Here is a 16,005-nt window from a genome sequence, read left to right on the forward strand (position 1 = left end):
CTAAGAAATCCTTGATAGGAAAGTCAAGGTTTAAGATCTTGCAAGCTAACGTTAAAAAAAAAAAAAAAAAAAACTTTTACAGCGCACAACGCAAGGGCATTTAGCTAACCGCTAGCTAGCCTAGCCTAGTAGCTTACCATATTGTGTGGGGACAGGGTCAGGCTGGAAGGTGAAGTGTGCTGCATGCCTTCGCTGTGTTTTTACTTGGGAGGTGCAACCCGGGGACAGTTTCAAGAGACTGATCCCAAGAGAACTCTGAGCCCCGCTGTTTACATTGGTGATCGCGACTTTAGAGCCTGAACGCCGAAGCAGAAACCGTGCAGAGGCCGCCATTGCTGTTGTGATCCAACAGGAAGCAGAAAGACAGATCTCCCATGTGGAACTCCTGTGCTGTATTTGTATTGGCTGAAACAGTGGGTGGTGTCAGTAGGTTCAACCGCTCCTCTGCCAACTCAAGTCAACCTAATTATCCTATTACTTTGAAGTTTGACTTTGACGTTATTCCCCAATAATATAATAGATGGCTCCCTATGTGTAAAATAGATTATCTGGGGGGAAAATGTGTGGAATGCAGGTATGCCACCTTGATCATAGGGTACCATTATTCTGTGATATCATTCACATGGATCAATCTCATCAAGTGTGTAAATCCAGAGCAGAGGCACTTGCTCTTATGACATATATATATATATATATAACAACAATATATATATATATATATATATATATATACTTTGCAGTGCTCATTTCAAATCAGTTAAGTTAGGCTAAGTCAGCCTAGTCATCACTGTTTAACAACATAAATTATTGAGTTTTATGCATATCTAACTTACAATATGTTTGTAAGTTACAGAATAATAATTATGTCCATGCACCAAGTCAATTTCCTGTATGTGCAAATATACTTGGCCAAATAAAATAATTCTGATTCTGATAATTCTGATATATGGCAGAGTGAATATATATGGTGGAGAGTGGCAGAGATGAACACGTGAAAGTTGAAAAAATTCACCACATTCAAACATGGAGTAAGTTTATTTCTTACATTTGTTGACAGACAAGTAAACAAGAGGAAAGAAAGTGACACAATAAGGAAACAGACAAATAGTATACAAAAATGCTGTTAGGCTGGAAGTAATCACCTGAGGTACAGTTACTGCTGCCAAGTGGTTAGTAAAAAAAAAAAAAAAAGATTGAAAAAAAAATAATAATAATAATAAAAGAAGAAAAAGTGTCTCATACTTTTTCCTTCAGGATAAGAACCAGGAGAAGACCAAAGGCGTTAAACTACAAATATTGCAATGACATGGCAGAAGTCTGTAGAGCTATGTGTCATTATGGGGTTGAGCAGCGTGCAAAGCCTGGGCAGTGAGTCTCCTCTTTGTGGTGCTTGGTTTAGGATAACAGCAGAGTCTATTTAGCTGACTGTCATGGGGCTTCAGGGCATCAGTAGAGCATCTGATTTAACCAGACTTCATCACCATCTCCTCACATCTTCCAGGAGGGCTGGCTGGATGACTTCACACAATCTGCGGCATCCAGTTTCCTACCACTGTTGGCCATTTTCGCCAAGTTCTGTAAAGCAGAGACAGGGTGACAGTAGATAGGATAGAAACAGTTAGGATAAAAAACATTTCCCAATGTTTGACAGAAGTGGCAAATAATATAATCATAATAATAATAATATATGCGCCATTTAACTGATGCTTTTATCCAAAGCGACTTACATTGCAGTGAGTGCATACATTTCAGTATATATGGTCCCAGCAAGAATCAAACCCACAACCTAAGCGTTGTTAGTGCCATGCTCAACCAACTGAGCCACAGAAGACCACATATATCACCCCCCCCCCCCAGAGAAAAAACATTTCCCAATGTCTGGCAGAAGTGGCATGATTTCCCCATTGGTTTATTTGACCTGGCATTCCACAGTTGTGTTTATGTTTGTGCTCACATTGGCAGCTCTCGCGATGCTGTTGGGAGACTGCAGGGCGGCGAGCTCGTTGAGGATCCTCCTCAGGTCATTATTGTAGGAAGGTTCTGAGAATAGAGCGGGAGAGACTAAATGAAATAAGTTACAAAACAATAATTTTCAAACTGTTGTGACACACGTATTATGGCACATGAGATGTACCAAATGTGCGTCTCTTGCAAGTGTGTGTGTGTGTGTGTGTGTGTGTGTGTGTGTGTACCTGGTTCAGGCGATGGTTGACGCTGCAGCTGTAGGTATGAATGCTCCAGAAGCTCTGCGATGGAGATGCGATCTCTGGGGTTTCGTACTAGACATCTCTTTGGGTAGAGAGAATACAACAACCGATCAGATACCTCCCATCTGTCATTCCCTCGCTAAATCAACACTCAGCCACAGAGCCAGTGAAAAGCACAAAATGAACCTGCTCGCTCACCTTCAACACATCCAGCAGATCCTTCTCTGCGATGTCAGGGAAGTCAATCTCGTGGGACGGGTCGGTGATGGCGTGCAGCTTCGTGATCTGGTTGGTGATGGTCTGGAACGGGGTCTTGCCGTAGGTCATGCAGTAGAGGATACACCCCAGGGACCACACATCTCCTTTGGGACTGATCTAGGGATTAAAAACAAACACAAACCACACCCATCAAACATCAGTGTGCTCAGATTTTCTATCACATTGGCATGTGTGTTGTTGTCGTTGTCATCAAGAAAGACTATGAGTGTAATGTACTACAAGTCAATTGGACATCAAAAGCAGGGACGTCATGAATGAATGAGAATGTTCTTGGATATAGATCTACCTTGGAGCTGGCTTTCCCTGAATTGGATGTGTATTTGATGGCTTCAGGGGGCATGTAGTTCAAGGTCCCCACCTGTGTTTATGGAAAAGAAGTATTTACATACAAGTATTTAGTCTCTGTCTATGTTTAAAGGCATTGAAGCAGAATTGGGGGGGGGGGGGGGGGTTGGGTTCTTGCTGTACCTGGGAGTCTTTCATGATGCTCGTCACATCCGGTTGGATGCGGTTAGCGATGCCAAAGTCGATCAGTTTCAGCGAGGCGTTTACTATCACAAAATTGGCCGGCTTCAAGTCGCTGTGGACGATTCCTGCACACACAACAATAACCAAGGAAAAAGACATGCTATGGAGTTAGATGCTGCAAAGGTTTGTCATCACCTGGATAAATAATACAGGTCAATGGTTGAGACAGACAGACAGACCGAGAGAGACTCTAACCATGTTTGTGGATGGTGTGGACTGCCTCCAGCATGTTCTTCCAGTAGAACTTCCTCTCCAGTGGGTTGACAGACTTGCGGTTCCTCAGCCAGGTATTAAGGTCCAGGTTCCCACATTCCATCACCATAAAGATGGAGCTGTGGGTGATCTCACTAGAACCAATCAAAAAACAACGACACACTTGATTAGTACCCGACTTAGAATTAAATGACGCCCTCCCTTTTAAAATCATGATGCCATGTAAAAAAAAAATCTTCATATGCCTTGGTCTACGTCCTGTGATTCTTCGATGTCTGTTCATGTAACTACTTATTTTCAAATAAACTGAAATATGAAATGAAATATTTTCATTTTCAAAATGTCTTATTTTAAGGGAATGGGACAGGATATGGAAATAGTTAGCCCCCTAGTTGAATAAGCCTAAGGCGGGGAACAGCAGTGAACAACCCCCTTACTAGTCAAACAGCTTGATGATCTGGTCGCTGTACTGCTGCAGGTGGTTCAGGTGCTCAATCTCGTTCTTGTAGCTCTCCACCGTCTGGGCGTCGGCCTCCTCCAGGTTAACGTGCTTCACGGCAAACAGCTGCTTCCGGTGGTCCAGGACCTGGTACACCTGATAAAACAAAGGAAGGAACCAGCGCTGTGATCACATGACAGAAGAGAAACATATATATATATTTATTTTTTTAAATAATAAATAATAAAAACACTTCCATGACTTCATAACAAAAAACATGAAGTCACGTGACACGACTAGGTTCCCACCTTGCTCGATCCTCCTCGGCCAATCATCTTCAGGACGAAGAACTGTTTCCCCTTGATGGTGATGGAGTCGTTTGAGAGAGCAGTCATGGAGCTCTGAGGAAAGACAGTGAGACACACATGCATTCAACCATCTTAAATGTCTGCATTTCATCTGACACAAACCTACATAGAACATAATAATGACAGATGGTGATGCGCGCGCGTGTGTCTGTAGGTGCGCGGGTACCTGGGGGGTCTGCTGGACATAGGACACCTGGCTGAGGGGGGTACAGGGCTGCTGGGCAGGGACAGGCCTGTGAGCTGCCGAGGGAGGGGCTGCCAACATTGGGTTACTCTTCACCACGGGGGTGATGAAACTGTGAGGAACGGAAGAGGAGAAACAGGGAGATGTCAATATGGACCTGACCGTACCTCAACAACCGAAAGAGTCATCATCCACAACAGGTCAAGTAGTCAAGTCAGGCTTCATCTGAAGTGCACTCGTCTCAGCGCACACAAATCGATACAATTGAAATATGAAACGTATAAAATCGAAATACGGAACATATATACAGTCTATAGCCTATATATCATGATCATGAATAGGGATCGAATTTGTACTGTGAGCAGCTTGTCAGCCGTATTAGTACAAGGCCATCATCCCAGGCCTCACCCGTTAGCGCAGGGGTCTTTGTAGTTGGGTGTCTGGCAGAAGGGGGGGTTGAGTCTGGACGGGAGAGGGAGGGACGGGGTGGGCAGTGAGCCCAGCAGACGAGGTATGGGCCTGGGGTCAGGAGGGGTGGATTTCTCCTGGTCAGGACCACACATGGATGATTAAAACCCCAGGTTGAAAGGAAGAGATATCCAGACTCAAATAGATCATTAGAAACAGTCATAAGACCAAAGAAATGATGAAGAACAATTCAAAAACCACAAAACAATAGGAGATGATAACATAGTAGTTAGTGACTAATATCATTTTGTATTATTAACCCAAATAATCATATCATATCATAACAACACACCTCTGGAGACACGAGTCGGTTGATGCGGCCAGGCAACTTCCACCCTAAAGACGGCTCCTTGCTGGGGGGTTTAGGTTGCCCCTGGCCCTGGGTCACAGACACCCTAGAGGGAAGTTCCTGCTCCCTCTCTCCTCTGTGACTGGACCAACTCACCGGGCCATGGGACTGGGGCTCTAAAAAGAGATTTTTGTTTGTTTGTATTCAAACGCCGAAACTTCCACCAGGTTTGAGTTTACCACCACTTAAGACAGGATATACAGGACCGTCTTCCACAGGCACAACAACATAGCAGAACGTTTTGACCACGGAAATATTAAATAAATGAATAAATCTGTGGACAAATCAAGGTAATACCCTCCCTGTTTCCAAACGTTTTTCTTTCCAGTGTTGTGCCTACTGAACATGACCCTTATCAGATGTGCAAACACTGACACTAGTAAACCAATAGCCACCTGGAAGACTCTCTCTGTCCTCTGTGGGGAGGAGCTGGCTTCTCCCAGCCTTCAGGTTCCTCATGGCGGCCTCCAGGTGCTCCGTGGGCCTGGCGTCTAACCCCAGGGCTTTCTGGAGGATAGAAGAGCCTTTCTTCACATTACCTGGTGGGAGAACAGGGAGACACCATCCGTTAGTGTCTGAAGGTAACCTCCAATTGATTTAATATCGTATATTATATTGGGAAATCCTACCTTGAGAAACCTCAAACTGAGCATATGCTATATGGACAAAGGCAAAGGCTTTGCTGTTGGATCTGGCAGTGATGAAGTGGTCCCGACCTTCTTCTGGGTCCTCAATCCTATAGAATACAGAAAAGAAAAACAATGTATAAAAGAATAAAAGAACATAGAATAGTGTAAGACAAAGAAAACTTTATTGTCCACTACATTTTCATCAAATTGACATTTTTCTTTGGCACACCGGCGAAAAGAGAAACTTTCTAAATAAAACACACATCCCAATTCAGATCACACAGGGTTCCAGAGACGTCGTTTACTGAGGTAAGCAATCTAGGGCATTTTTTCTGTTTCCATCGTCTTACACGCTCACCCCATGAGTTCGGCGAATCTGACCAGCATCCGGGCGTAGCTCTCGTGTTTGCCGTGCTGACCCAGTGGGAGTCTGGAGAAGACTTTGGAGTAGCAGTTCTTCAGCTTGAAGAGGAGGTTGGGGTCTGTGTGAGGGTTGCCCCTCTTCTCCAGGTTCATCAGATACGCTCGGCACGTCTCAGCCGAGTTGCAGCTGATAATCTGGTTGAGGTTGTCAGTGGTGTCTACTTGAGAAAGACAATGACATATCAATGAACTAGCTCTTTGCACCCATCATGAACACTGACTAGACTACAGTCAACATGGAATCACTCCAACGCGTTATGTTGCTGGCAACACTATTGGTGCCAACCATTTACATTTACATTTATGGCATTTAGCAGACGCCTTTATCCAAAGCGACGTACAACAAATACATTTGTTTAAGTAATTGAATCATCTATCCAACAGTCATCATAAGAGAAAATAATCAATGCTCATCACACCAGGGGCCATTGGCAACTGCCTGTGTGTGTGTGTGTGTGAGACAATACCTTCCCTCCTAGTGGGGTCCCTCTTGTCTTGGCTGTGCAGGAGAGTAGTGGTGGAGTCCACCATTGCCATCATGTCTTCCCATGGGCGGGGCTCAGGACTGATGATGGGCGGCTGAGAGAGCGAATCAATGACCAAGGACATCAACCAACGACATTACTGCCAACAGGGAAAAAGCTGGGAAAGTCCCCAAACTTCTAGCAGTGGCGTTAACTAACCTGTTTGCCAATGATCAGATCATTCTCTGAGCTTTGCAATGAAATTACATAAGAAATCACATTGTTATAGTAATTATTCTCTCAAATCTAGATCTTATTCTATTTCTTAAGTATTAACTTAGAACTGCAATTTGGTTATCACACACACCTTTAGATTTAAGAAGTCCCCATCTCCAAACGTTTTCTTGGCAGAGGATAAGGTAAACAAGGCACTGGTGCCAGATGTTTGCCTAAAACAAATCCATTCATCATATTCAGGTCATCCTTGTACAAACAGTAATAGCAAAGATACAATAGCAACTTTCATGACTAGAATCATAAATGCATTCAATGTGCGAGTGTGCCTCTGAAAGCTAAACAAGGCTTACCTGGACATGCTGCTACTTGGGATGAAAGCTTCACTCTTCTTCACTGGCCTCTCATTGCTCCCATCATCATCATCATCCATCTCTGGGATAGAGAGGGGGACTATGGGCACTCTCCCTGACTGGAGGGCAGGAGAAAGAATTATATACCAGTTAAAACCAGTTATGCATACAGTTAAAACCAGAGCAGTGATGAAACTTGACATGCACTCGTTTGTGGCAATCACATCCATGCACAAGCATAACGCTTTGACTACACGAGTTGTTCACTTTAAACAAATGCACTTTCAGCGCAGAGCACTGAGGTAAACAAAGACACAAAAGGAAAGGTGTTTCTCATCAAGGATCATAACAAACTCTACCATGCCAACGGCTCTAACTCGTTGAGGCCCTGACCTCCAGGCGGGGACCTGGTCCTCTGCTGGTGCATTCCGTGGGTCTGTCCTGAGAGCGATAAGGCAGAGTTAGCAACAAACTCTGGGAGAACACAAAGCAAACAGTAAAGCTGAATAGGAATTGATGTAGAAGCAGTCAGAGCACTACTGTGAAAGATAACTTGTCTCTTACCCTGACCGGAAAATACTGGAGAGCGGCAAGTCGCCTGTCCCGTCTGAATTTCTCGAGACTTTGCGAAATTCTGTATAATGTTTTGCAAAATATTGCGAATTTCAGGCAACACACACAATATATATATAAATGTGTTCAAATTAAACACATTTCAAAAACAAGCCCATAAACAGAATAGCAGTTTCTTAATCTCATTCAAACTATTACAGAGAGGGAAAACCCAGAGCAATAATGTTTGGTGTTTACGGACACATTCCCAAAGTATGAAAAATGTATTCAAACTGACCTTGGATGTTTTCCTTATCCTCCTCGGGGGAGAGGAGCCGTACCTTGCCTGACTGAAGCTTCTGCATGGCAGCCTCAAGCAATTCTTTGGGCTTGGCATTCAACTCAATAGCCCTCTGCAGTATGTAAGTGCTTTTCTTGGTGTTGCCTGTGAAGACAGATTAGCAGAGAAAACTCAACAACCCCAACCTGGAACATACAATAAGACTGTACAATGTGAGGACATGTGTATCGTAATAATGTAGAAATAGTTCATTCTTGCAAACAAAAAGATTATTGTGCATCTCTACCTTGAGACAGTTCAAACTGAGCATGTGCAATGTGTACAAAAGCAAAATCCTTGTTGAGAGATCTTGCCACGTTGAAGTTACCCTCTGCTTCATTTGGATCTTGGATTCTGAGAGGAGAGAGAGGGAGGGAGGATTTACTCCGCTGACTCCAAGATGTCTTAAACATTTGTTATACATTTTCAACTGATTTAACCCAACCTACAGATAAAGGGAAGCAAGAGAAAACTGGACAGACCACCAAGGCCCATCATGGTTATTTTCACTCACCCTCTCAGTTCTGCAAATCTGACCATCATCCTAGCGTAGCTCTCATTTTGACGTTGTTTCTCCAGTGGCATGTTAGAGAATACTCTGGTGTAGGAGTCCATGAGCTTTGTGAGATGAATATGATCCGAGTGAGGGTCACCTTTCTTCTCCAAGTCCATCAGATATGTGAGACATGTTTCAGGGCATTTTGAACCAATGATCTGGTTGATATTATCAGTGTCATCTGTGTGAAAATGGTATGGAAAAAGTCAGAACTGACATATTTTACAATGATACAGTACAGTCAAATTAATCACAGTTAAGCGTGAGGGCAGTTTATTTAATACTGGCATGTAGATAGGTTACGTTATGCATAGAACGATTGGTATCTTGTCCTGGAAAAAAATCAGCTAATGGTGTCATTACCTTCGTTGAGAGCTCTTTTGATCTTGTTGAGCTTTTGACACAGCATGGCAAGTTGCTGCTTCCTATCAGTATGCTCCTCCTCCTCCATCTCTGAAATGAAAATAGTTAATTCAGCTACATTTAGCTTGCAGTTAGACAGAATCATCACTAACATTAGATAGTTGTTCGCCATTTACTGCCATTATTAGACGTTAGATATACATCATTATATATCTGGCTATACTAGCTACATACGAATGTAGTCTAGCCAGCTAGCTAGCTAGCAAGCAATAGCTAGCTACAGCTTGGACAAACTAGACAGAAGACTGTCAAATCTGCTTGGGTCGGAGCTGTCAAATCTACAATCTATATTACTCGTTGTTATTATTATGATAGTGTACGAGGTTTCATACCGTGTCGTAAAAAAAAGTATAATCGCTTGCAAAATACTCAAGTAATGTTGTCGACCGTCTGTCTGTTTATCGCACTTTCAAATATACCACGTCCATGGACTTCGTGAGCTCATTGGTCAGAATCCACTGTTAACTACGCCCCGTTCGAGATTTCGCCTATCAGTGAAAAATGAGAACAATCTCCCAGTCTTTCATCGAGGAAAGTATTTTATGATGTTTTTGTGATGTGAATAAATGCACTTACATAGTAAACACAGTAATTGCCCGTCATGCAGAGTGGACCGCTGACAATAACGAGCTGTCTTGATAATTAAAAAAAAAAAAAAAAAAAAAAAGGATTGTGTGGGTTGTACAATGCAATGATTCTATGTACTCCAGCATAAGACGATGATGCATTCATAGATGAAAGTCATACAACAAAGCATTCACAGTTATTATAAGCTTTATATAGGTTACTGGGCTTTCTGACAGTTGCAGGGGGGGGGGGGAAGGGGGGTAATGACTGTAGGTGGTGGCGGCGGCGGCAGTATTCTGTTCTGCACAATCTTTGGTTCTACATCCGCCTATCTTTTTTTGGGTTCTGCACAATCTTTGGCCCAACATCCGCCCAACTCAAAGATGGCAGCCGTGGGTCAATGAAAAAGCAACGACAGTTTTATGGGTTAATCATGAATACAGTTACTGGGCATCAGCTGTTAGTGAAATGCTTACGATATGATCTATACAGTGATTGCAAGTGTGATGTTTTATAGTGAAATATAAAAGGGAATATACGTTTCATATGCGCGTTCCTTGCAACTAAGCTAGCGAGCGATCTCTCCGTAAATGAATTCTTGACCGCCCGCATCTGACTCACATTGGAAGGCATAGCTTCTAGCTAGGTAGCTAGCTATATCTAAGAGAAGAGACAGCTGTTCAGCGTTACTGATCTGTCGGTGAGTATCTGTCATATCAGGACAAAGAAGTCTAGCTTGCCATATCGTTTGGGACTAAAAGACTCCTTTGTCATTTATTACTTTTGCAATAGTGTGTTACTTGAAGCGCTAGACGTGTTCATGTTGAACCAGGAAGAAAATGGCATGGCCTGCTTGCTGGCAAGCTAACTGAGCTCGCTACCCCGCAGGTCGAACTGTGAAATGTCAGACTGTGGTTCCAAGTAGACACGTCAAAGGCTAACAAAGACGTGACCCAAGCATAGACTAGTAGGGGTGATAATGGTAATGTCATAGCAGGTAGCTAGCAGGTTATCTGGTGAACACTTGGGTTATTGTTGTTATCAGTAGGGCCATTGTAAAGGCATAGCAGACCGCTGATTATTTTCCTCATCATGGTGCAAGCAGTCACTTAAGTAAACTGGGGATAGGTGTCATTCTCAGAATCATCAGTTTCCTCATTTGATCCTATTCGACCTCGTCTGTCTGTGTAAATAATCAAATACATGTAAGAGTGTATGGTGAGGAAATCCTTGAATCAAGTAACCCGAGTGAATTGGTGGATCATCTGGTGGAAAAGCACGACTTTTAGGAGAAGCATGACTTGTAGGTCATGTGTGGGCAATTTGCAATGAGAAAGAAACACATGTTGATGGAGGTTAGCCAATACTCAATTGTCAAGATACTTTTTTTAGTGACACCATTTCATATTGGCTAGCTGATGGACAGTACAGCATGAAAGGTTTCTTGTAAATTATGATTATATGCATCCATGTCGTGCTATTTTACTAAATATTTTATTCTCATCAGCTCAATTCCGCCATGGCCATCTCCCAGTTTCGCCTTTTCAAGATTTGCACATGCCTGGCAACCTTGCTTTCGTTCTTCAAAAGGTTGATATGCAGGTAAGAGACAGCTACCTGAGTCAATACTGTCTCCAATTTTACGATGGTTGATATTTGACCATACTCTTTGCTAGTATTTATTTGTATTGATCATTGTGTTTTGTTTATTTACTTGTTTTCTTGCACGCTTATTCATTTGCTATAGATCCGGAAGGTTGCGGAAGCTAAGCGGTGATCAGATAACTCTTCCAACAACGGTAGATTTTTCGTCAGTGCCGAAACAGGTCAGTGATGTCAAACTTTATAACAAGCTTTATAACCTTTTGGTCTAACATTGACTTTTTAAAGGACATGGCTTTTTATTTTCCTTGCAACCCTGCTTCCCCCTTTTGTTTTTTAAGACATCACCAAACACATACAATGCACTGGTCTTGAAATTGCATAAGTGAAGGCATGGAAACTGAAAGACAAACATACAATGTTTACTTTGTTACTGAATGTTTACTTTGTTAGACACTTGAAACCTGAATTCTAATTCCACGTTGTCTAAATCTGCAGCCGGAAATTGAAGAATGGAGCTCGTGGGATGAAGATGGGCCCACCAGTATCAAGATCGAGGGTGGTAACGGTAATGTACCACCGCCGGCAAACAGTGAAGAGGAGGAGGAGCCAGACTACTTCAAAGACATGGCACCCACCATCAGGAAATCACAGAAAGTATGTTTGCCTTCACTTAACCGCCTCTCTCAACTTCAACAGTAATGAGCTCAAACATGAGAAAACCCCACATCCAAAGTAGGTTATTTGCAGATCTGAAATGTTGGAAAGTAGAGAAAAGCCCCCCCCTCCCCCTAACCCTAACGCCCCCCCCCCCACACACACACACACACTGTGCTTGCAAAGCACCAATTGATGTGTTTGGTCAACTTTTTCGATCAAACAACCTTTGTATTAAAGCAATGGCTTGAGTAGTTAACTCCAATTATAGTGACCAACTCCATAACCGTACCTTTTCTTTTCCCTCTGTCCCCTCCTCAGATTGTGCTGAAGAAGAGGGAGCGGGAGCCACTCAACTACCTGGTTCCTGACGGTTCGGGAGGGTTCTCCAGCAGACTAGCAGCCACTCAGGACGTGTCCTTTATCCAGCCATCTGTGAGTTACTGTGCAGCACCCAGACTCAGACAGTGAGCCAGGCGTACTGTCTTTATGTACTTGTTCCATCCGGCTTTGAATACTATCTATGAAAATAACTTTCCAGATAAAGATATCGTTATCAGAGGTTACAAGATCCACAGACTGAGATTGTCTTAGACAAATACTAGGGAGTTAAATTATTACGCAAATGCGTACGATACAAGAACCAGAGGTAATAGGACTGTAAAATAAAGCATTACCGAGATCCTGTTGCTACCTTTTACTGTCTCAGTGTCCTGACCTAGCTAAGCACGGTCCTCCCCCCTGCTTTCTGTGTCCCACAGTCTGAGCTTGGAGACATGGATGCCTGGCAGGAGGACCCCAACGCTTGGGAAGATGAGTCGTCGGAAGCTGCCTGGGCGGCTGACGCGGTCCTCAGGTACTCACCCAGCCCTTGCTCTCTAACTTTGGTTTTCACATACAGCATGGCAGTCAGCATTTGTCTGTGTGATAGATTTGCCTTTTTGTCCAGCAGGTGGCAGTAATGGTCAACTTTTCACCATTTCATCCAAATAAAACAAAGGCATTTGAAAATTCTGGCCAAGCCTCTGTCAAAGAGCTTAGTATCGACAAATGACGTTTATTTCAGCCCCTCAAAAAACGGCACCTCCTAATTAGTTTGATCTCTTTTTCTAACAGACAACAGAAGATGGTGGAGAGAGAAAAGCGCTCCATGGAGCAGCAGAGGAAGAAGATAGAGAAGGATGCTCAGAGGATGATGAAGAAGGAGCAGAAGATTGCCGTCAAGCTCTCGTAACATTTTAGGAGCGCTCACTTTGAGCCTGAGAGAGAAAAAAAAAAAGAAACACTGAATCAAACATCACACTATCCTCCTCTAGCCATCACACCAGGATCGTCTCTCCACACAACGGTCATTTTGAAAATGTCTTTCTCCACCAGTGACCATTTTAGAGGTTGCTCAGCCAGAACAGTGTTTGGTGCTTTATCTCTGACTTTGGCATACAAAGGTTAGGATGTTCAGCTCATAACAATGTCAAGCATAACACAGCATAACACAGATCTAGCCGCTCTGTGATTTTAACTGGTGTACATGCTGTCCTTTGGACGATGTTTTGTTCAATCTTGGCTCTGACAAGTATAATATTCTTCCAGTGCCCAGAGGACGTTGAATGTGAATGTGAAAGTCAGAGACATAGCATCATACTATATGTCTCATTGGCTAGGCCTGGTTCCAGTTTCAGTAATTAGATAAAGGAGATATTAGAATACCACAAAACGTTCCATTTTGTTATCCCAGGAATAACTGTTAATATACTGGAGCCTGAATAAGTACAAGTGGAATCTCAAAAGAGCTCGAATCTTGTTACTCGTTGTCTTATTTATAACATTAAGGACAAGTTAAGTAATTGTAGGCCTCACTGTATATCAGTGACATCTTATCCCTTTGTTGGCTTGATAATTGTGCTTTTTAATTTAAATTTTCCTCATTGTTTCAAAACAAATGTCCATATTGATGTTGCTTGATATTCCATGCACATACATGTACTGTAAAAGCCCTTGATACACTGGAATTCTGGGTAGAGGGGAATGCCGATGAAGATTTTCCAAATTATAGTGGATGAACAGTGAAAGGGATTGGAACGAATGAACCGAGCCTTAGCTAAGAGTGACCCATGGATTCCTATGGTAATCCTATGGCTACTGATCTGCCTGGCTCCATCTTTGACACCCTCTTTAATCAAATGATCCTACCTGAGCTTGTCCCTGCTTTTTAATACACCAAAATACTAGCGCCACATCCCCCATGTCTTATGTCTTTGTTATATTGTCCAATGTGGGGAATTGTTTTGTTGTTGTTGTTGTTTTTTTTTTACACATTCAATGTAGCATATACTTCACTCACGTAGTCTTATGTGTTCCCAATAGCTTTCTCAATGGCTATCTCTGACTACTTGACGATCAGACTTGGATGGCCAGGGTACAGTCTTGATAAGTGTACATAGCAAATTTAGAAGACCGAAGCATCGCGCTCTCCTCCTCCATCCTAAGTGGAAATCTCAACTGAAGCGGTCAATACGTTCAATACCAGATATTGTTTTGCATTAAGTGGATCACAATGGGACTAGACCAGCAGCCTACTATGCATCAATGAGATTAGACTGTTGGACAGTATTGAATGAAGCGGAGGTTTTTGTGTGGGGAGGGGAGATGAAGGGAGTGTGGCCAAAGAGGGAGGGGAATGATTAGGAGTCTGGAGTGTCAAGCGGCAATGTCCAGTTGTCATGGAAACATTGAGCGATTTGTGCTTGTGCAGAAAAGGAGTTGTAAGAACTGACGTGCATATGCATATGCAATTAAACAAACCTTTTGAATGGAAATGATACCATTGTATGGTCCTTCCCACCACCTTTAGGTATTGGCCTTGTACCATAACTGAGGCATAGTCACGCGGAGGGCAATTTTTTTATTGAATGTTTCAATTGGGGAAGCCTTTTGGAGCAATGGGGTGTTTTCATGGTGATATTAGGCTGGGCTTTTTGGTACAGCATAAGGAATTCATTTCTGGTTACAGAGATTTTGGGGGCAAAGGTTTTGTTTGAATATTGATAATAGTATATTGCCCATTGCATGATTTGTACAAGAACTTATTGTTATACCAAGGAAGAGGTTGTTAGCTACATGGAATTAACGTCCCTCAAGTTTCTGTCCTATTTGTTTTTCTTTGCAAGTACTCAATGGCCAATTGGTATCACAGTTAGAATGATGATGAGGAAAGTTGCATGATCATTTTTGTTTGTTTTGTCAATAAAGGCTGTTTTATTTTTGCATATTCCTTCATTTTCAATAATAAATCCATGGATCCCTTTTCTTATGCGTCTGAATGAGTGTGATGTTGACTAATATAAGATATGATTCAAAACCAATAATTGAAGAAGACAAGCACACAAACAGCATCAAAGAATTAATGTAGCCCTAGACTAGTGGTTTTGAGAATGACTGCCATATTGGTTAATATACACTCACGTACAGTACATTTGATACACAGTTCTCCTAGAACCTGGCCATGTCCCTGAATCTTATTCTGAGTCTTATTATAATGAAAAAAAGCTTGTGTACTGTAGGGGAGAGCACAGAATATAATACGTTTGCTTTTTTTTTTCCAACAGCAAAATAATAGAATATATATACCATATATACCATAGCATATGGTCTATGCATGTGTCACGTCATTCAAACCCAAGGTCAGACTGTCCTGATAGTCTCTTCAATTCCAGCCTAAACATGTAACACCATCATCATCCCCATCTGTCTGAACAACACCCACACTACAAAACCACTCAGAGGCTGATAGTGTTTGACCCAGTTTCAGAGCGGAACTGTCTCGCTCATCAGTTTTTTTTTGGGAACAGTGAGCAGGACTAGATATCTCTAAGGGATAATCTGCTCTCTTTCTATAGAAATTATATTATTGTATTTTTCCGTTTCAAAATGAGATTGTCTCATCTCTCTGTCTACTGTAGGTAACGAATACAAGCCATCTATGTTTACGTAAAAAAATAAAGCATACACATAAGTTATCATCTAGCCTCTCTTTAACGAATAGAAATTCAGCGGCAGTGCCCTTTTCACATTTTTAGTCAAAATTAGATTGCATCATCAGTCTGCAGAATGATAGGCTAAGCCATGCATGTGGATCATACATCCATACAGTACACATTATTATTTTATTTT

At 42.4% G+C, this 16,005-nt stretch overlaps 3 protein-coding genes across 5 annotated transcripts in view; 1 reads left to right on the forward strand and 2 right to left on the reverse strand.

Annotated features, from left to right (window-relative positions):
• The window catches only part of bckdhb (branched chain keto acid dehydrogenase E1 subunit beta), a 42,252-nt gene extending 41,908 nt beyond the window's left edge, over positions 1–344 (reverse strand). For both annotated transcript variants that reach the window (XM_083678103.1, XM_083678102.1), the window contains exon 1: positions 138–344. In XM_083678103.1, the coding sequence (XP_083534229.1) occupies positions 138–333 (196 nt within the window). In that variant the 5' untranslated portion in view covers positions 334–344. The remainder of the gene's footprint in view (positions 1–137) is intronic.
• Positions 345–1,057: 713 nt separating this feature from the next.
• ttk (ttk protein kinase) lies at positions 1,058–9,406 on the reverse strand. Of its 2 annotated transcripts, none has more exons than XM_083679505.1 (25): positions 9,342–9,406; positions 8,950–9,039; positions 8,545–8,767; positions 8,278–8,384; positions 7,989–8,135; positions 7,703–7,772; positions 7,498–7,579; positions 7,139–7,257; positions 6,919–7,000; positions 6,555–6,666; positions 6,023–6,245; positions 5,665–5,771; positions 5,431–5,574; positions 4,979–5,151; positions 4,627–4,763; positions 4,201–4,330; positions 3,975–4,067; positions 3,665–3,822; positions 3,210–3,361; positions 2,955–3,079; positions 2,773–2,844; positions 2,406–2,582; positions 2,193–2,289; positions 1,955–2,040; positions 1,058–1,575 (listed from the first exon to the last, which is right to left on the reverse strand). In XM_083679505.1, the coding sequence occupies exons 2-25, from the start codon at positions 9,035–9,037 to the stop codon at positions 1,489–1,491; spliced, it is 2,991 nt and encodes a 996-aa protein (XP_083535631.1). In that variant the 5' UTR covers positions 9,038–9,039; positions 9,342–9,406; the 3' UTR covers positions 1,058–1,488. The 2 variants fall into 2 exon arrangements, with proteins under 2 accessions (XP_083535631.1, XP_083535630.1); XM_083679504.1 differs by having other exon boundaries at positions 6,023–6,248.
• A 554-nt stretch (positions 9,407–9,960) lies between these two features.
• ebag9 (estrogen receptor binding site associated antigen 9) lies at positions 9,961–15,141 on the forward strand. Its single transcript, XM_083679070.1, has 7 exons — positions 9,961–10,276; positions 11,084–11,178; positions 11,324–11,402; positions 11,677–11,835; positions 12,157–12,270; positions 12,597–12,691; positions 12,952–15,141. Exons 2-7 carry the CDS (start codon positions 11,096–11,098, stop codon positions 13,067–13,069), a joined length of 648 nt encoding a protein of 215 aa, XP_083535196.1. The 5' UTR covers positions 9,961–10,276; positions 11,084–11,095; the 3' UTR covers positions 13,070–15,141.
• Positions 15,142–16,005: the final 864 nt, after the last annotated feature.

This window comes from Argentina silus (assembly GCF_951799395.1).
Source record: "Argentina silus genome assembly, chromosome: 10".
In the NCBI taxonomy this organism is placed as follows: Eukaryota; Metazoa; Chordata; class Actinopteri; order Argentiniformes; family Argentinidae; genus Argentina; species Argentina silus.

Excerpts from the sequence above, each read along its gene's own strand:
- ttk (XM_083679504.1), bottom strand. The coding sequence starts at position 9,037 with ATGGAGGAGGAGGAGCATACTGATAGGAAGCAGCAACTTGCCATGCTG. Across the intron at positions 5,575-5,664 it reads TCAGTTTGAGGTTTCTCAAG|GTAATGTGAAGAAAGGCTCT; the intron begins GTAGGATTTCCC and ends TTCTCCCACCAG. Across the intron at positions 1,576-1,954 it reads GCATCGCGAGAGCTGCCAAT|AACTTGGCGAAAATGGCCAA; the intron begins GTGAGCACAAAC and ends TCTGCTTTACAG.
- ebag9 (XM_083679070.1), top strand. The coding sequence starts at position 11,096 with ATGGCCATCTCCCAGTTTCGCCTTTTCAAGATTTGCACATGCCTGGCA. Across the intron at positions 11,179-11,323 it reads TTCAAAAGGTTGATATGCAG|ATCCGGAAGGTTGCGGAAGC; the intron begins GTAAGAGACAGC and ends CATTTGCTATAG. Across the intron at positions 12,271-12,596 it reads TGTCCTTTATCCAGCCATCT|TCTGAGCTTGGAGACATGGA; the intron begins GTGAGTTACTGT and ends TGTGTCCCACAG.